The sequence below is a fragment of the Coenobita brevimanus genome, chromosome 53 (genome assembly GCF_032717465.1).
Source record: "Coenobita brevimanus isolate Jiangsu-jjx chromosome 53, ASM3271746v2, whole genome shotgun sequence".
Lineage (NCBI taxonomy): Eukaryota > Metazoa > Arthropoda > Malacostraca > Decapoda > Coenobitidae > Coenobita > Coenobita brevimanus.
This window is the reverse complement of record NC_137006.1, coordinates 3,917,501-3,937,846: the sequence shown is the minus strand read 5'-3', so window position 1 is coordinate 3,937,846 and position 20,346 is coordinate 3,917,501. Positions and strand designations below refer to the sequence as shown.

General features: G+C 44.4%; 2 protein-coding genes across 5 annotated transcripts in view; both read left to right on the top strand.

Annotated features, from left to right (window-relative positions):
* The window catches only part of LOC145400746 (WD repeat and SOCS box-containing protein 1-like), a 456,090-nt gene that overhangs the window by 38,608 nt on the left and 397,136 nt on the right, over window positions 1-20,346 (top strand). For 2 of the 4 annotated variants that reach the window (XR_013897482.1, XR_013897483.1), the window contains exon 10: window positions 325-1,313. Coding sequence is in view for 2 of the 4 variants with exons in the window: in XM_080273180.1 (XP_080129306.1) it covers window positions 325-490 (166 nt within the window). In the remaining 2 variants the exon portion in view is untranslated. Of the gene's footprint in view, window positions 1-324; window positions 1,332-20,346 lie in introns of those variants that run through there. The other 2 variants (XM_080273181.1, XM_080273180.1) reach the window with 1 other exon arrangement.
* Window positions 6,061-20,346, top strand: part of Crag (DENN domain-containing protein Crag) — a 92,561-nt gene continuing 78,275 nt past the window's right edge. The window contains 5 exon segments of the mRNA XM_080273158.1: window positions 6,061-6,098; window positions 14,890-15,062; window positions 18,674-18,800; window positions 19,248-19,364; window positions 20,036-20,165. Coding sequence (XP_080129284.1) covers window positions 14,891-15,062; window positions 18,674-18,800; window positions 19,248-19,364; window positions 20,036-20,165 — 546 coding nt within the window. The 5' untranslated portion in view covers window positions 6,061-6,098; window position 14,890.

Sequence of the window (20,346 nt, the reverse complement as noted above, 5' to 3'; positions counted from 1 at the left end):
TGTTGGAGGTGGTGGTGATAATGATGATTGATGTTAAAGGTTATGGTGGTGATAATGATGATTGATTTTGGAGATGGTGATGAAGGTGATGATTATATTTTAAGTTAGAGAGAGAGAGAGAGATAACTACATATTTAAACAGACAGACAGAATCACTACATATGATTCACTGAGAGACAAATAGCTGCATATTCACACACACACACACACACACACACACACACACACACACACAAAGTTTAAAGATTCACTCACACAAAAAGTCAATAATACACACACACACACAGTCACGTGTGCCTAACCCTCACCATTTTGTCTTTCCAGGCATGCGTCAGGCAGCGTGTTATTCTTCCAGCCGCCTTTCCTCGTGCCTTCGCTGCTCCACCTGTCGCGTATGTCCGTGCGTCGTGCCTTAGGGGATGTCACCAACCACCCTGACATCCTCCTACCTCACTCCCTCAAGCCCTACCTCCAGTACAAGCAGTGGTGAGGCGGCCTGGACCTCCGCCTCGCCCTCCACACATGCCCAGGGGGGTGGCGGCCATCTTGTCACACCCGTGGTAGTCATGGCGACCTTTTTTTAAATTTTCCTACTGGTTCCTCGTTTGTTGATGCACTGTGGTAGTTATGGCGATGGTTTTTGTACCTTATTATTATTATTATTATTAACGTAGGATTGGATGGATGGATTATTATTACTATTATTATTATTAATGTAGGATTGGATGGATGGATTATGATTACTATTATTATTATTATTATTATTATTATTATTACGATGCCTAGTCCCGGGCCCCAACACTTCTCATGGGGCCACACAGGGTTAGATGATGGATGAATGTATTATTATTATTATTATTCCATAGCCTTCCTTGAGACAGACTTAAGAGGTTGGATCTGATGGCTGAAGATGGCATGATTATTATTATTATTATTATTATTTTTATTATTTTCATGGTTTTAGATGGTCAAAAAACATGTCTCTCAAAAATTTATATATGTGAAGTCATGAAGATAATTTCCCTGCAGTAGTGTGTTTGTGCTGCCGTGGGTTTTGTATTCTCAGTGGTTTATCAAGCTCCCTAACGCCTCTTCCTTGGTGATTTAATTTGGATGTGACAGGTTATTATCATATGTTAAGCTCCCTGACACCTCTTCCTTGGTAGTTTATTTTTGGACATGGCTGGTTGATATCCTTTTGTGTGTTATTTATGCTGAGTATGGTGATATTAGAAGGATTTATGTGACAGAAGAGGACAGTGTGGTGTAATAAGATAAATCACTTTGGAAGAGGCATTAAAATCATTTCTTATGTTATTTATGCAGAGTATGATGTTTGGGAGAGTGTGTAAGAAACGGAATCTAAAGGTGAATGTAGGGAAGAGTAAAGTGATGGTCTTTGAGAGAGGTGAAGTCAGTGAATGTACAGCGAGGTTGGATGGTGAGGAATTGGAAAGTGTGAGTACGTTTAAGTACTTGGGTAGTGTGATGAGTAAGGATGGAGGTTTGGAGGGTGAAGTGCTTGAAAGGGTACAGCAGGGAAGAAAGGTTGCTGGTTCCTTGAAAGCAGTGATAAGAAACAGGGAAGTGAGCATGGAAGTGAAAAAGTTACTACATGACAGTATTGTGATACCAACTCTAACGTACGGAAGTGAAGCTTGGACGTTGTTGGAAGGACACAAGTCAAGAGTGAGAGCAGTGGAAATGAGTTATTTAAGAGGAGCCTGTGGAGTCACATGGAGAGACAGGTTGACGAATGAGGATATAAAGGAGCGTTGTGGTGTTGATGTGGATGTGATAGGAAGCGTTATGAGGAACACACTGAGGTGGTTTGGCCATGTGGAGAGGATGGAGGGTGAAAGACTGACGAAGAGAGTGTATGTGAGTGAGGTGGAGGGGGAAAGAGGGAGGGGGAGGCCGAGGATGAGATGGAGGGATGGGGTGGAGAAGTATATGAGAGAGGGGGGTGTGAGTTGGGAGGAGGGGAGTGAAATGGCGGGGGACAGGGCGACTTGGAGGCGATTTGTTTGTGGCCACCCCGAACGGGATTGAGGCGTCTGGCAATAGATAGATAGATAGATGATGTTGGAAGGATTTATATGACACAGAAGAGGACAGTAAGGTGTAATAAGCAAAACAAATCACTTACAGAGGCGTTAGATTTATGTAACAAAAGAGGACAGTAAGGTAACAAAATGAATAGCTTGGGAAGAGGTGTCAGGGAGCTTAAATATGAGAGTTGTCATCTTTGTTCATTGTACTGGCGGCTCAGGTGGTACACGGAATGAAATATTGAGGCGGTGGAGGAGGACAACGCTGATGTTCTCGTGTATGATGTTAAGGCGGTGGTGTAATGATGCTGTGTGACCTTTTTGACACACTTCGGAGGTTGTTGAAGGGCTGACGTTGAGGATTGGCAGCCGTTAGTGTGGACGCCATAACACCACAGCCAGTTATGGAAGATTGGCAGCCGTTAGTGTCAATGCCATAACACCACAGCCAGTTATGGAGGATTGGCAGCCATAACACCACAGCCAGTTATGAAGGATTGGCAGCCGTTAAGTGTGGACGCCATAACACCACAGCCAGTTATGGAGGATTGGCAGCCGTTAGTGTGGACGCCATAACACCACAGCCAGTTATGGAGGATTGGCAGCCGTTAGTGTGGACGCCATAACACCACAGCCAGTTATGGAGGATTGGCATCCGTTAGTGTGGACGCCATAACACCACAGCCAGTAATGGAGGATTGGCATCCGTTAGTGTGGACGCCATAACACCACAGCCAGTTATGGAGGATTGGCAGCCGTTAGTGTGGACGCCATAACACCACAGCCAGTTATGGAGGATTGGCATCCGTTAGTGTGGACGCCATAACACCACAGCCAGTAATGGAGGATTGGCATCCGTTAGTGTGGACGCCATAACACCACAGCCAGTTATGTAGGATTGGCAGCCGTTAGTGTGGACGCCATAACACCACAGCCAGTTATGAAGGATTGACAGCCGTTAGTGTGGACGCCATAACACCACAGCCAGTTATGAAGGATTGACAGCCGTTAGTGTCAATCATGGAGGACTTGAAACCCTTAGTGCTAGTATCTCATAGCATTAGGAGGCTCCCTTTGCACCTCTTCCTTTGCAGTTTATTTTGCTTGACATTCGTACGTGATCATTCACAATCACTACGAATTTAATTTTTTCGTTTAACAATTCTTATTCGACATGCAATTGCTCATCGTGCACCAAAATTGCATAAGTACATCACAAAAAGATACCTATTGAAAAAGATAGTGGTACACGAAAAGATATATATAGATACTGTACATTAAAAGGTACAGAGATACACGAAAAGATATATATAGATAGACCGAAAGATGCAGAGATACATGAAAAGATGTATATAAAATGCACGAAAAGATATTAATAAACAGATTGAAATATATATGCACAAATAACTCGGAAAAAGACAGATAAACAAAAAGATAGATATTTTTAAAAGATATGGGTAGACAAAAAGATATATAGATACACAGACATGAGTATACGAAAAGATAGATATAAACTGACGAAGAGGTGTAGGGAGACTCGTGTAAGCCAATAGATGGGAAAAAATGGAAAAAAATATAGGGGAAAAAAAAGTATATTGCAACTCAAGCTCAAGACTGTTCAACCCAAAGAAATTTTTTATATATACTGTGTCATTTTGTGATTTTTTTATATATATGTTCTTACTTCCTCTCTCTCTCTCAGTATGTCATCTTGTGATTTTTTTTTTTATTTTAGGTTCCCCCCCCCTCTCTCTCTCTCTCTCTCTCTCTCTCTCTCTCTCTCTCTCTCTCTCTCTCTCATTTTAAAGATTTGCTCACATTCCTTCATTGTTGGTAGCTTAGAGATTAAATAGGCCCGAAAGATGGTATATGAGGGAGGCTTGTTAGTAGTGGCAAATTTAGTACACACACACACACACACACACACACACACACACACACACACACACACACACACACACAAAGCCTCACCCCTCACTAGTTCAACCTTGCCATAAAGCCTAAAGTTTCATTCTAACTTAATCTAGCTTCTAAGAAACACGTAAGGTTTCTGTTATTATTTTCTTTTGTATATGAAACGACAGAGAGGGCTTCTTTGTCGCGGCCTCCTTGGGTGAACTCTGGGATTGGCCAACGAGAGATTTCTTTTGTACCACATTTGCCATAAACGTTTAGTCAGTGTTGTAAGGCGCATCTCAGATTTTGTACAGTATCAAAGTGTTTACAATAAAATATACCGACTTGTTGCTTGGGTTTGAGTTTGTTGCCCATTTTGCTTCTAATGCAGAAGGATTGTGACCTCAGGGATAAGGGAATGAATAGTGAGGCTGCCAGAGATCGAGCAGAACAGATGCACACCAATAAAGTGACCAAGGCTGACACTGCACCGTTATATACAAAACTAAAGACTTGGGATGAGGTCACAGAGTGGGATGTTAGGCAAAATTGGCTGAATAAAGAGGCTGCTAGAGGTCAAGCAGCATAAAGAGCTACTTTAAAGGGATCAAGGGTGACGGATACAACCACACTGCTATTATGAACAAAGGAATTAGAGTGTGTTCTAAAAACCTGAAATCTCGTTCCAACAGGTCAGATGAGAACCAATATCAAAGTCTGTTCTTTTGAGATGCCTGGACTCACTGCATTTAAGACCCTGGAGGTTGTAGCCAGCAAGGAAGATTTTTTTTATTTTTTTATTTTTTTTATTCCATATATGGTTGGACAAAGTGTGGGAGTGTGTGGATAGATGGGTGCTACATGCCCACCTTAATGGGAGGGCATGCAGGTAGAGTGTTTGGAAAGACTGTATCCAATGAAAAAAATGCTAGAGTGAGTGACTGGAAAACTGAGTCAAAAAGAGGAAAACAAATCCAAGTGATGCCATGGACACAGATCCCTCCATCCTCGGCTCCCTTCCTCAGACTGTTTGCTGTACAGTCAGGGAACTTGCTGTCCAGTTGGTCTCATCACACCTGGGGAAGTTTTGGGCTGATTCAAGAGGCCATGATTCTACCCACAGCATTCACTGAGCCTTGGGCACCATCCTAACCAGTCTCCATGTTGGACTAACCACATGACAATCTTTATAGGATCAGATTTCTAGCACAATATATGCTAGATGTCAGTGGTGTATTGCAAAAATAAGACAGTACAACATTTCTTCACCTTCCATGCTTTTTTTCTTATCAGACATTTCTTAGGCCATGACTGCAGGCTCTTGGTATACCCTTCGATATGCAGACATCGTTAGGATCAGACAGAACAAATGTTCAGCAACACAGACAGACAGTTCTGGGGACCTGTTCCTTCCTTAGGCATTCTGAACAACTCTCTCGGCTGTGACGTGCTGCATGTGTCTGCGACGTTACATTGTGCAGCTGGGGCAGGGAGCTGGTGGTTTACTGGCTGACATCCTTAAACCCACAAAGAAGAAAAAAAAAAAGAGTCCAAGTGAGGGGGGGGGGTTGAAGCAAAATTTTTAAACTATAATCTGTTTATAAATGCTGTTTGTGGTGGGTCCCCTCAACTGTAACATGCATTCGACACAGAGGACTGCAAAACTATGGAAAGCACAGTCAGTTCAGCACACTTAGTTTATGAGAAACAGGTGTAGTAAGAACTAATATGATGTCTTCACGAAAAGTATAAAGAAAAAGAGATATTCTAGATACTGAGAGAAATGGAGGCCATAGTTTTGCGTTTACGACATTGGACACATGTTTCCAAAGAACATGTTCCCATCACATAACCTTTGGTAACAGCAAGAAGCCTATATGCCTTTGGTTAGAATCCCTACATCTCTAGTACTTATTTCTTTTTGATTTCAATCTTTATCATAAACAAAATCACCAGTACATTATTCTACAAGCCGTGTTATATATTTATCATTCGATAGGTCTCAATAATTTTACACAAGTCCCTCCTTCACCGTTTTCTTTGCCTCTTGGTACTGCCTGTTGTGGTTCTGGTGGCTAAGCGACCCGTCTGTGTGTTTCTCGGGGCCTGTCAACCCTCGTCAATTATGTCGTGAATTCCTGAGCCACGAAGGTCAGTCCCAGGTCATAGTGGCCCCCAGAGGTCCCTGAAATAAGGTCACAAGTAGGGGATGTGTTGGTAGTGGTGGGGGGAGGCACAGTGAAAGGATAATGGCTCCTGTCCTATGTTTTTCGCCTGTTTTGACCCGTCGAGTCAGGTGACGTAGTTTTCAATATTATTTTTGTTGCTTCCACGCCGTTTATTGTAGTTTGGGGGAAAATTTTCAGACAGGAGGGGGAAGGAGAGTTGAGGGATAATGTGTCCTGTTTTTTCTTTCTCGTAATTGTTGTAACACATTGCATCAGGTGACGTAGTCTTGTGGTACATTTTTTTTGCAATTTTTTTTATGATTTTGCTGATTTCAAAGGAGATTTTTCAAACAGGTGAGGTAAGGTGTTGGTTACATTAGCCTTTCTAGGTAGAGGATGTTGTTTTGTATTTTGTGTTTCTTCCAAGTGATTTTCTGTTCCTTTGGGGGGAGTATTCTAACTGGAGAGGCTAAATATTGGGTAAAAATTTATGTAGAGTACGATTCCCTTCCCTACAGTAGTGCATTTAGTCCACTACAAAATTGGGTATAATGTAAACCAATCCTGATGTGAGTAAAAATCACTTGAGAACTCCCTTTCATGTACTGCTGTAATTTTTCCTTTGTAAAATAACAGTGAAATGGCAGGGGACAGGGTGACGTGGAGGCAGTTTGTTTGTGGCCACCCCATATGGGATTAAGACTACTGGCTATAGATAGAAAGTAAACGTGGATTGAAGTAAGAGGTATGAAGAAGTTTAATCAGTTAAGGAAGTGCATAATATTGTAAAGTTATGGATTCTAAAACTGGCTGAATTTTACCTACAAACCAAGCCAAAAAGGACCCAAGCTAGCCATGAAAGCTACATTTGTCAGTCGTCACCTTGGTATTGAGTTAGTTTTCTCCCAGGATTTGTGTCGTAAATGAGGTATGCCGCGATGAAACTTAATCTGTGTTATACTTTACCGCAGTACAGTATACCCTTGTTGTGACGGACCTCGATGTAATGGAGTTTGGATTTAACAGTCACCTAGAGCCCACCAGACTTTCATCGGCTCTAACGAAGACTGTTAAATGGGTCACAGTATTGTACATGCTGAGATTACCTGGTGCTGTTTTGTCCCCTTGTTATTCGGATACCTAACCTATCTATCTGTCTATTGCCAGATGCCGTAATCCCGTAAGGGGTGGCCACAAACAAATTGCCTCCATGTCACCCTGTCCCTCGCCATTTCACTGCCCTGCTCCCAGCTCACACCCCCCTCATATACCTCTCCATCTCATCCTTGGCCTCCCCGTCCCTCTCCCCCCCTCCACCTCACTCACATACACTCTCCTCGTCAGTCTCTCACAAGCTTTCATACCATACCAATACTTTATTTATGCTGTTTCGTCCTTCCATGTGAATCCATAACCATAATTATACATCATTATAGGGCATATGAATTTGGCGCTCTGTTATCTTGTTTTTGTTTTATCATGGAGGGAACAGTCTTTTGGGCATCTGGCCTTTGTTTCCTTCTTCCTTGCATTAAAAAAAAATACCGGTATATTGTACAGTAGTTAGCCTATGTCATCCATCATCAGTGTAATGTTGGTACTGATGTGTTTATAGGGTGCTCTGGAAGGGAAGAAAAATACTGTATATGAAATTTGTTTTGAAAGAGTTTAATGTTTATATAAGGATTGCAGATGCAGTTGTATTTGTGTGTGTGCATCACTGATAAGGATTTTTTTTTTTTTTTTTTTTTTTTTTTTTTTTAATGTGGCTGTTGTCATTTTATTTATTTTTTTTTTTTTACTGGTAGATGTTTTTATTTATTTATTTTATAAGGCTCAGTTATTTCATGAGACAGAGATCATAATTCATTTTTTATTCTGGCTGTCTTTATGCATTTTCATAATTATTATTATTATTATTATTAGTGAAGGAAACTTTTTGAACTGGAGGGGCATTGAATATAACCATCATTAAGCCCTTCAGCACGAGAACCCATTATTAAGAGCAGTGAAAATATTTGAAAGTACTGGTTGCAGGATTAAATATTTTACCTGATATAGGGGATGGTGGTAATTGTGGTAGTGGTGGTGGTGGTAGTTGTAGTAGCATCATTACAATAGTAGTAGTCATTGTCATAGTAGTATTAGTAATATAGATAGTAGTTGTAGTAGTCATAGTAGTAGTAGTACAGATAGTAGAACTGGTAGTAGTATTAGTAGTGGTAGTGGTTATTATTATACTCATTATTATTATTATCATTATTATTATTATTATTGTCATATTATTATTACTAATATTGTAGTACTAGTTGTTTTAGCCGCAGTAGTAGTAGTAGTAGTAGTAATTGTAGTAGTATAGTAGTGATGGTAGTAGTAGTAGAATAGAAGTAGTAATAGTACCATAGTAGTTGTTGCCCAAGGTTCATATGATATGTGGACCTCAGTGCTGAGTTGATGTTGTGCAGGTCACCTCAGTCCTTTGGGAGGGAAGTGGTGGAGGGATGTGTGTATAACCAGGCAGTTCCACCACCCAGTCCTATCAGTGCCACCACATGAAGGTATCCCTCTCCCACACACATCCAGGGGTTAGGCTTGGGTGGGAAGTTTGCAGTGTGTGGGAGAAGCAGGCTTTTTTTTTTTTTTTTTTTTTTTTTTCCCAGCTAAGGTGTAATAAATTTCTGTTTACATAATTGTTGTTTGTTTTCTAAGGGTTTCTGATGTATTAAGTTTCTCTCTCTCTCTCTCTCTCTCTCTCTCTTTTTTTTTTTTTTTTTTTTTTTTTTGAGGCTGTCTGATGTAATAAAATTCTCCAGGTGCAGCTTTTTCATACCAAATTTTTGTTGTTTTGAGGTATTTTATGAGTGTAATTCAGGCCAAGGATGAGGTGGAGGGATGGAGTGGAGAGGTATATGAGAGAGGGGGGGGTGAGTTGGGAGCAGGGCAGTGAGATGGCGGGGGACAGGGCGACTTGGAGGCGATTTGTTTGTGGCCACCCCACACGGGATTGAGGCATCTGGCAATAGATAGATAGATAGATAGAATTCAGTTTGTGTTGATGGTGAACTGAGTGAATTTTTCTCTTTGAAAGTTGGGTTGAAACAGGGATGTGTCATGTCTCCATGGTTGTTCAATCTGTACATGGATGGGGTAATAAAAGAGGTACAAGGTAGGGTAGTGGATGTTGGAGTGGCCCTGGTGGGAGAGGATAGTGTTTGGAAACTCCCTGTACAGTTGTTTGCAGATGATACTGTGTTGTTGAGTGAAGACGAAGGGGAGCTGCAAGGCTTGGTGGATGAGTCTGAGAGAGTGTGTAAGAAACGGAATCTAAAGGTGAATGTAGGGAAGAGTAAAGTGATGGTCTTTGAGAGAGGTGAAGTCAGTGAATGTGCAGCGAGGTTGGATGGTGAGGAATTGGAAAATGTGAGTACGTTTAAGTACTTGGGTAGTGTGATGAGTAAGGATGGAAGTTTGGAGGATGAAGTACTTGAAAGGGTACAGCAGGGAAGAAAGGTTGCTGGTTCCTTGAAAGCAGTGATAAGAAACAGGGAAGTGAGCATGGAAGTGAAAAAGTTACTGCATGGTTAAGGAAGTTGTCTCACACGGTTCAAGGATGCAAGGGATGACACTCTTGGCCGACCAAAACAACAAGTGAATAGCAGTGTTGTATATCATACATTATTTACTGTAACACGAAAAATAAGTCAAAGAAATACATTGAGTGAATGGTGCCAGCTGTGTGCGTTGTGTGTATCCATTCAGTTCGAAATTAAGGTGCCTCAGTCCTTATCTATCCTGCACCAAAGCAACACACGAATACAGTAATCACTCCAATATCCGACGTAATAGAGCCATAGGCAGGTCCAGATAGTGGTCCTATCCGGATATTGGGCCCCAGCTTATGGACTTGTACTTATGGACCCTAACTCAGAGAAATACCTATACAACTCCCTCTGGACATGCATAGCACCTATTTAAGACCCAAATCACACCAATAAATAAAAAAAATAATAATAATAATAATTTGGCTTTACACCAGGTATCCCCGAAGGGCTAAGGCGTTGCCTCTGGGTAGAGGACTTTTGGACTGGAGCGTGTAGCATTTTATGACCGGATGCCCTTCCTGATGTCTACCGATGACCCTTGGGTGGATTCGATCCTCCGACCCATCCATCCATCCATCCATCCATTGCCAGATGCCATGTATCCCAAACAGGGTGGTCAAGGGCTTAGAGTTAATTGTTTTACAGGGAGGGGCACTAATCCTCCACCAACCCCACTTGACACGTAGGGATGCCAACAGCATCTGGTGTTCCCAGGCGGTCACCCATCCAAGTACTAACCAGATCCTCCGACCCTTCGGACATAAATGACTGAAATAAATGCAAAAGAAGCATAAAATGAGGGTTTAGAAGTAGGTTCATACAATATTAAACATTCTGGTTACTGGCTCCTGGACTGGTACTTATGGACCCTAACCTAGCCTAACTCAGAAAAACACCTTCCTGCTGCACATGCATAGCTCCTGACACCCTATTCACACCAATAAAGGACATTAAAGAGTGAAATGAGGTAAGTATAGTATGGAAAAAAGTACAGTATGAAACATTCTGCCTACTTACAGCAAGTCCCTGGCCACCTCAATGAATAACCGCCTCCTCTCGGACTCTGACAGTAAGAACGATTTCCTGAAGCACTTCCAGTACAATGTTCCTGAAGTCTTGCACTAAACTTAGTCAATCGCACACAGAAGTCCGTTCTCTTCACAGTGCGCACTCTTGTCTAACTAATGCTCCATTGTAACTTACTAAGTGTTGCACTCTGCACTTCAACTTTTCCCATTCTTCTAATAATTTTCTAAAGCAAAAACAAACAAGTCTATTTACGTTAAATTTTGTTCCAAATTATTCTTTTCATTCACAACTGTAAATCCTTAACACAACACACTATTTTTTTCACTATACGACACTGTAAATTCCCGTGTGGTCTAGTGGAGAAGTTCTTGCTGTTTATTCACTGTCAGAGTCCGAGAGTATCACTGGCAGGTGACCTAGGGGTGCGTCGCTGGGTCGTGGTGTTGGCGTACCCACTGCAGACGACTCTGAAGACAGACGCAAACTCACGTCAAGCAGTGACTCCACCGTGGCTGATGTGCTGGGCTGTGGCTTGGAGCATGAGGGCCTGTCTTGGGGAGACAACGGAGTGGAGGCAGGGCTTGGCACAGCGGGGGTCACGGGCCTGAAAAAACTGTCAATGGTTGACTGACGCAAAGACAGACGATTCTGATGATTGATGATGCGCTGCCTGAAAGCACGCACTTCCTCCACAAGTCCCAAGGGCCCCATTTCCTTGTCGCAGTCCGGGTGTTTCAGGTAGTCTAGGACAAACTCTAGATGTTCCTGGAGTGCACTCAGCTTGGGGATGGCTGGAGTAGTGTCCTGCTGAGAGGAGTCCGCATCATCGTCGCCTTCCTCGTCGGAATCTTCAAGCTCGGTACTGACACCTGCAACTGAAGACGCGATCTCGATATCAGACAATGTCTGATACCCAGGATCGCCCTCATCGTCATCCAACCACTCACGAGCATCGTCCACATCAACATTGTCGCCGTGCGTACGTAGCCGTGCATGGAAGTCATCCACATCAAACCCTAGAAAATCGTACTCCACATCCGTTTTGAGAAGCAGACGAGACCAACCATTTTCCAGAGTCTTCACAGGGACTTCCTTCCATGCACTAGCCCAGTTGTACAGTGCAGATTTGATGTTGTAGTGGCGAAGGTTTTCCAAAGTCTGCTGGCCTCGTGTGTCCCGTCCCTCCCTGCGCTCGTCCAAGTCCTCGAGAACAACCATCACCTCGTCCAGGAACTTCCGTCGGTATAGGCGCTTTGTTGCCACGATCACTCCTTGGTCCATTGGTTGGATGAGAGCAGTCGTATTAGGTGGCAGAAACATGCACCTAATCCGGCCATTCTCAGCCACCAAGTCCTTGTCGCACGGTTGGGCAGGTGCATTGTCGAGGAGAAGGAGGGCCTTTACCTGGTCGCGTGGGATTCCCAGTGTCTTCGTCTGGTAGTGGATGACCTCCTTGACGAAGTGGCGGTGGAACCAGTCTTTGAAGATCACGACTGTAAACCATGCTTCAAAGAATGGTACCAGACGACAGGAAGGACATCCATCACCCCACGAAGGCACTGAGGCTGCTTTGCACGGCCAACAACAACGGGCTTAAGCCAGTGCATGCCGTTAGCACTGGCACAACACAAAGCAGATATCCGTTCCTTGGAAAGCTTGCGGCCAGGTACACTCTTCTCCGTCTCCTCGGCTAGAGTGTTCGTTGGCAAAGAGCGATAGAATAGACCAATTTCGTCAGCGTTGTAGACTCTGACCGAGAGTGAGGCCCTCCCTGTTGATCAAGCCCTTCACCTTGTGCCGAAACTCGTCAACTCCATCCTCGTTAGCATCCAAAGCTTTGCCATGTGCTTTATGGTTGGTAAGGCCATGCCGTAACTTGAACGCAAAGAGCCAACCCTCGGATGCCTTGAAGTCTAGGGCGTCGTGAAGCCTGGCGAACTTCTCAGCAGCAGCCTTCAGCTCCATTCCACGTACCATCACACCAGCAGCACGTTGCTGTCGATACCAAATCAACGTGGAGAGGTCGATTTCAGCAAACTTGGGAGTAAACATCACCTTCCTCTCCACGTTGCGTTTGCTTCTCGGCGAGAAGTCAGCCGTGTACTACATGAGTTTGTCTCGGGATCTCTTAATGTCGAACAAAGTAGATCGGGCCAGGTTGAACTCGTGGAGGATGCGGGAAGAAGGCCACCCTGCATCTACTTTCTCCAATATCTCCCGTTTCTTCTTCAGAGTCAACACCACTCTCTTCCTCTTCTCAGGTGGCGGGGCCATCATCACACACACTAAGAGGAGGCCCGAGAGCAGCAGGAGTGCCTGCAGCAGGTAGGGCACCACCACAAAAGCGAGCACGTGGGCGGCCATAACGACGAGCGTGCACTCGCGGCGAGACAGGTGGAAAGTGGGGAGGATGCAGCGGCGCTCTATCGGACGTCAGAGGAATGACACGCCACAACAATGCTTTTCCGCGCCGCGCGCGGCAAGTTCAAATTACAGGCGGGATTTTTTTTTTTTTTGGGGGGGGGGGGGGGGTTCGGACCATTTTGGGAATATTGGATCCCGGGACGATTATGTCCGGGTAGTGGGGATGTTCGGATATTGGGCGTCTGGGTATTAGAGTGATTACTGTACCAGAAATTAAGGTGCTTCAGTCCTTATCTATCCTGCACAAAAACAACACACGAATACCAGAAATTAAGGCGCCTCAGTCCTTATCCATCTTGCGCCAAAACCACACACGAATAGCAGAAATTAAGGTGCCTCAGTCCTGATCGATCCCACGCCAAACAACACACATACAGCAGCGTCTTATATCACACACTGCATTATTTACAGGCAGGGAGGCCAAGGATGAGATGGAGGGATGGAGTGGAGAGGTATATGAGAGAGGAGGGTGTGAGCAGGGAGCAGGGCAGTGAAATGGCGGGGGACAGGGCGACATGGAGGCGATTTGTTTGTGGCCACCTCATGTGGAATTAAGGCATCTGGCAATAGATAGATAGATAGAATATAGCACTGAAAATGAGTGTAATAAAGACACTGAGTGAACAGTTGTGGAGGTGCCAACTGTTTGCATTCATTCTGTAACAACAAAATGTACTTATGTGCCATCAGGGGTTAGGGCGTCGGGCTATAGATAGATAGATAGATAGATACGAACCAGGACGATTGATCCAAACCTGGTGATAAGGACGGCTTCTCTGTCTATTTATCTATCTATAGCCCAATGTCCTAATCCTGCAAAGGGTGGCCACAGACAAAACACCTCCAAGTTGCTCTGTCACCCACCATTTGACTGCCCTTCCCCCAACTCACTTCGCCCTCCCTCATATACCTCTCAACTCCATCACTCCACCTCATCTTCGGTCTCCCCCTTCTTCTCTCTCTGTCCATTTCACCTATATGCACCCTCTTAGTCAGTCCTTCATTTTCTGCTTCTAAAGAACATATAAGTAAATAAATAAATAAATAAATAAATACAGTAATTGAATTATGTAATATTACTAAAAATCCCTGTTTGGTGACGAGAGTGAAAATAAAAGAAGATATGTAATAGAAGTGGTATGCTAGATTTTTTTTTATTATTACTTTTCACGTTCAAAGAAGCGGCTTTTATCGTAAGTGTCTGTGTAGTGAGGTTGATTTTTTTTTTGTGCAAGGAAGAAAGAACCAAAGGCCAGGAGCCAGCATCTTTCTCTCTTTTTTTTTTTTTTTTTTTTTAAGGAACCAAATGCCAGGAGCCTCTCTCTCTCTCTCTCTCTCTCTCTCTCTCTCTCTCTCTATTGCATGGAAGAAGGAACTAAATGCCAGCAGCCTGTAAACCATTCCTTCCTAGGCAGGCTACCTACATGACATACAGGTGAGAGGAGGGTGGAGTAGGGCAGGGTGGGGTGGGGTGGGACAGAGCAAGGGAGGGTGGGATGGGGTGTGGTGAGGCAGGGGAGGGTGGGGCAGGGCAAGGCAGTGCAGGGCAGGGCAGGATGGGGTGGGGTGAGCCAGGGGAGAGTGGGATAGAATGGGGCAGGGCAGGGCAGGGCAGGATGGGACAGTGGATGATGGGATGGAGTAGGGTGGAACAGGGTAGGACAGGATTGGGGGGGGGTGATGCTGATGATGCTGATGCAGTATTTTTGGTGTTGTCAGCATGGAGGAGCGGCGTGTGGCTGAGTACCTGGTGGTGGCGGGGCTGCCACCGTCGCCGCGTCCGTTGGCAGACTTCTCGTGTGATGGCGCCACCCTCAAGCCAACCTACAACCTGCCGCCCATCACCGACATCGCCGTCATCAACAGATCGCTGGGGGAAGTGACGCCCGATGGTTAGTGGACATTAGGAGGATAACATTGCCAGGGATTTTATTTGCCCCGGAAGTTGGTTATGTTGGTATAGACACACGCAAGGCTAACACTTAATTTTTGGTGATTATCAGTGTCCAGTATTGCCTAATCGACATCTCTTCAGACCAACACTGATAATGCGTCAAAGTGAGTTGGTGCATTTTAACATCATCATGCATGAGAGGGCTAACCAGCCATATCCAGAAATAAATCACTAAGGAATAGGTGTTAGGGAGCTTCCTTAACCCCTACACCGCGGGCTTGTTTACCAATGACTTGCATGTCCCGCGGGGTTATTTGGGCTCCGACAGACTCTCAAAAAATATTTGCCAAAAATCAGTTATTAGTCCTAGAATAATAAAATTACATATGCTTATGGCACATACCTTCAGCTTTCTCCTGGAATGATTGTTGAGCCTTCGTCGGTTACCGTAGGACTTGTGGAGACCTCTGAAGTAGGGTAAAGAAGTCTCCACTTTACACTTCCCAACAACCCGTAATATGATTACCACAGCCAGATACAAACACTATAAACACTATTCTACAATTTTCAAGTAGTTTGGGATCCATACTCAAAAAAAAAAAACACTGTGAAAGCAATGGAAATTACGAGCGCGTCTGATCGTCGCACTGGCACTAGTTCGCTTTTGTTACTCTGTCATTTATTATTCATAAAACCCCTCACACTTTATATTTCTATTACTATATAACACTTATATATATCTACAGTCTTTATCCATAAGTTTCCTTCAGTAGTATTAGTTTATTGTCACTGTAGGGATTCAATTTCTTTCAGTAAAATACGTAGCATTCACTTTCGCGTCCTATATGCTAGCATTGAGAGTGAATGTCACTTTCACCTTCACTCTCATAACTCATAGTATTCAGACATGCTAGAGTGAAACTTTCACTTTCATTACTCCTAGGGTATATACTCATATTCTTATAATACTACTCATTTACATTTCTATTTACGTTCTCTATTTTATTTACGTTATTTACATTTCTATTTTATTTACATTGTGTTATGCACTGTCACTTGAAGTAACTTATAAAACTATTTTCCATTGTTCACTTATATTTACATTCATTACTTTCACTTGCTGTTTACACATTATTTACACATTATTTACAATTCCACTTGCACTGTTTTACTCAATAGAAAGATCGTAGTCACTCTTTTATCAGTTGTCAGCCCTTTACCTCTTTCCACACGAGGTTTAGTAGGGGGTAAAGGTCACAGAGCCATTTGCATGGGGGTGAAAAAAGGCCTTGAAGTCAGCAAGAAGAAACATACGTACCCTCGCTTCGGAAGATGAGAGTAAACTGATAACGGAGGGCTGGGGTGGAGGCCTGCTTAGGGGTTATTCAGAGTTACCAATATTAGTTCTTGAAACAGCTAAGTCTAGCACTGAAATGATTGGCAGGAAATCTAGACAATACATTATAAATTTGGTAGTTCCAGGTGAATGTAAATATCACTTAGGCTTCTCCCTTCCCTCCTTACATGTATATTTATTACGAAAATAGATTAGAGGCCTACTTAGGAGATATATATTCAGAGCTACCAATGTTAGATCTTGAAACAGCTTTGTCTAGCACTGAAATGATTGGCAGGAAATCTAGACAATACATTATAAATTAGGTACTTCCAGGTGAATGTAAATATCACTTAGGCTTCTCCCTTCCCTCCTTACATGTATATTTATTACGAAAATAGATTATACGGCATATTTCAAGGGGAAAAAAACAGCGAAAATTAGCGAACGAGTGCACGTGAGGTGTTGTCAGGTGATAATTAGCCAATTCCAGATGTATGGCACTCTCACTTACCTTATTTCTTTCTTGTATATATTATTTGGTATAAGAATAGGACATAGGGCTTATTTCAATGGATGAAATCAGTGAAAAATTCCAGGGAAGATTTACGCATAGCACGGCTGGGCAGGCAAGAGGATAGGGTAATGGAGGGGGGGTAGGGAGGGGAGTCAAGAACGGGGAGAAATGGCTAAATTGTCAACAATGGATGGGAGTACAGATGAGATTAGGAGTGCTGACTAGTGTTGGACATTGGCAGTACTGATAGATGATACAAGCCCCCACTTGGAAGCCCGGGTGAATTCAAAATAACACAGAATCACAAAAGCGACGCCCCGCGGTATGATCCCTTGCTCCCAAGCGTCACGAAAGTGACGCCCCGCGGTTAAGGGGTTAACTGATGGCAAACAGCATATGCTTTTGTTCAGCTGAGATTTATCCGGGTACGATAACAAGTCGGTTAATAGATCTCTGTATAGTAGAACAGGTGTGTATAAAATTATGAGCGTGTGTGTGACCAGGATGATGGTAGGTGGTGGCAACCATCATCCACTCACTTGATAAAGTGCTGCCTACTTCTTCCTTCACCTTTATCATTCTTTTTCTGTGTCTCTCCTCTTCTCTTCCTATTTCTCACCATCATCCACTCACGATGTAGTGCTGCCTACTTCTTCCTTCACCTTTATCATTCTTTTTCTGTGTCTGTCCTCCTCTCTTCCTGTTTCTCACCATCATCCACTCACTTGATGTAGTGCTGCCTACTTCTTCCTTCACCTTTATCATTCTTTTTCTGTGTCTGTCCTCCTCTCTTCCTATTTCTCACCATCATTCACTCACTTGATGTAGTGCTGCCTACTTCTTCCTTCACCTTTATCATTCTTTTTCTGTGTCTGTCCTCCTCTCTTCCTATTTCTCCCATCTTTCCTGTCACTTTTTATTACTCTTCTTTCCTTTTCAGGTGGCTTTACATTGAGTGACAAGCCTAATGGTTTCCTGTAAGCCAAGAAACCATTTACAACGCTGGGTGGTAACCATATAACCAACCCATACGTGTTCCCTATGTGTCAACATGTGGGTTGGTGGAGGGTTAGTGCCCCTCCCCGTAAAACAACTAACTCAAAGACAAACCCCCACCCCTTACTGGATTGTGGTGTCTGGCTGTAGATACATAGATTAGAGAAGTACTCCGCCTGTATCTATCTGGCTTTCTATCTATCCACCTGTACTTCTCTTCATCACCAGTAGCCCAATCCCTGAGTTGATCCTCACTGTTTTTCTCCCATACGCTACACATGCATTGAGACCATGCCCTAATAGCCCAATCCCTGAGTTGATCCTCGTTGTTTTCCCCCACCAGTAGCCCAATCCCTGAGTTGATCCTCGTTGTTTATCCCCCACCAGTAGCCCAATCCCTGAGTTGATCCTCGTTGTTTATCCCCACCAGTAGCCCAATCCCTGAGTTGATCCTCGTTGTTTATCCCCACCAGTAGCCCAATCCCTGAGTTGATCCCTGTTGTTTTTCCCCACAGGCTACACATGCATTGAAACCACACTCTAATAGCCCAATCCCTGAGTTGATCCTCGTTGTTTATCCCCATCAGTAGCCCAATCCCTGAGTTGATCCTCGTTGTTTATCCCCCACCAATAGCCGAATCCCTGAGTTGATCCTCGTTGTTTATCCCCCTCCAATAGCCCAATCCCTGAGTTGATCCTCGTTGTTTATCCCCACCAGTAGCCCAATCCCTGAGTTGATCCCCATTGTTTTTCCCCACAGGCTACACATGCATTGAAACCACGCCGTCGGGTCTGGTGGCCAATCTAAATCATGGAGCTCTGCGCGCCCCGGAGATGTTCCTGTGCTGCCGACGAGGACGCGATAAACAGCCGCTGGTGGACATTGGGTGAGAGAGAGAGAGAGAGAGGGAGGGAGGGGAGATAAAGAAAGATGTATAGAGAGACAGCAAGAGAGGGAGAGTAAGAAAAGTGAGAGAGTTCTGTTGATATCTTTTTACCCAGTCAGTTCAAGGACTTTTATGTATACAGTACTGTTTAGAGAGAAAGAAATAGTGATTGTGTGTGTGTGTGTGCGTGTGTTTGGTAGGTCAAGCTGGGATGCCACAACAAGCCTCCCTCCTTCATACACTCTTCTCTTCACCTCACACACTCATTTCTCCTCATCAAGCCTCACTCTAACCCCCCAGGGGGTATTGTATGAGGGGGAGGAACGGGTGATGCTGGACTCTTACACACACACACACACACACACACACACACACACACACACACACACACACACACACACTCATTTCTCCTGTGCCCAGCCTCACTCTTACCCCTCCCCCCATCAGAGTGCTGTACGAGGGGCGGGAGAGGGTGATGCCGGACTCGCAGATCGTGGAGTTTACACATGGAGGTCGCAGCGCCAACATCAACCCCTCTGGACAGACCACCTACATGACATACAGGTGAGGAGAGGGTGGAGCAGGGCGGGGTGGGGTGGGGTGTGGTGGGGCAGGGGAGGGTGGGGATGGTTGTTATGAGGCAGGGAAGGGTAGGGTAGGGTGGGATGGGGTGTGGTGAGGCAGGGAATGGTAGGGTAGGGTGGGGTGGAACAGAGCAAGACAGAATGGGGTGGAGTGTAGTGAGGCAGGACATGGTGGGATAGGTGTTATAAGGCAGGGTTGGATGGGATGGGCTGTGGTGAGGCAGGGCAGGGTAGGGTAGGGTTGAACATTGCTACATAAGGTTGCATTGCCTTGTTGCATGTGTACTACCCAATGTATGATGATGATGATGATGATGGAAGTGATTTTGTTGGAATACGAGATTAAGTAATATAATACCTGAGTAATTTGTCTTTGCAGGTAAGTTGGGTTTGTGTGTGTGTCTGGGTGCTGGTGTGGGTGCTTGTGTGGGTGGGTGTGGGTGTGCCTAGTTTCTTCATCTTCTTCAGTTTGACAATGCGGGAGTTGATGATGTGTGTGTGTGTGTGTGTGTGTGTGTGTGTGTGTGTGTGTGTAAATTGCATGTTTTTTTTTTCACTGGGATACTTGTCTTTGTCCGTCAGTCTGATTCTCTCTCTCTCTCTCTCTCTTATCAAAGCCAACCCCAACCCAAATAAACGCACCCTTTCCAGACGTGCGAGTGAAAACGCAGCGTGTAACGAGCTGGTGGTGTCGGACATCTGTGTGATAATGACGAATAGAGGAGACCAGGCGCCACACTCCTACTGCACCATAGACCGCAACCTTAACAAGAACACCATGGTAAGGGAGGGGAGGGGAGGAGAGGAGGAGGGAAAGGGAGGGGAGGGGAGGGGAGGGGAAGGAAATGTAAGGAGAGGAGACCAGGTGCCACACTCCTACTGCACCATAGACCGCAACCTTAACAAGAACACCATGGTAAGGGAGGGGAGGGAGGGAGGGATTGAGGGAGGGAGGGAGGAGA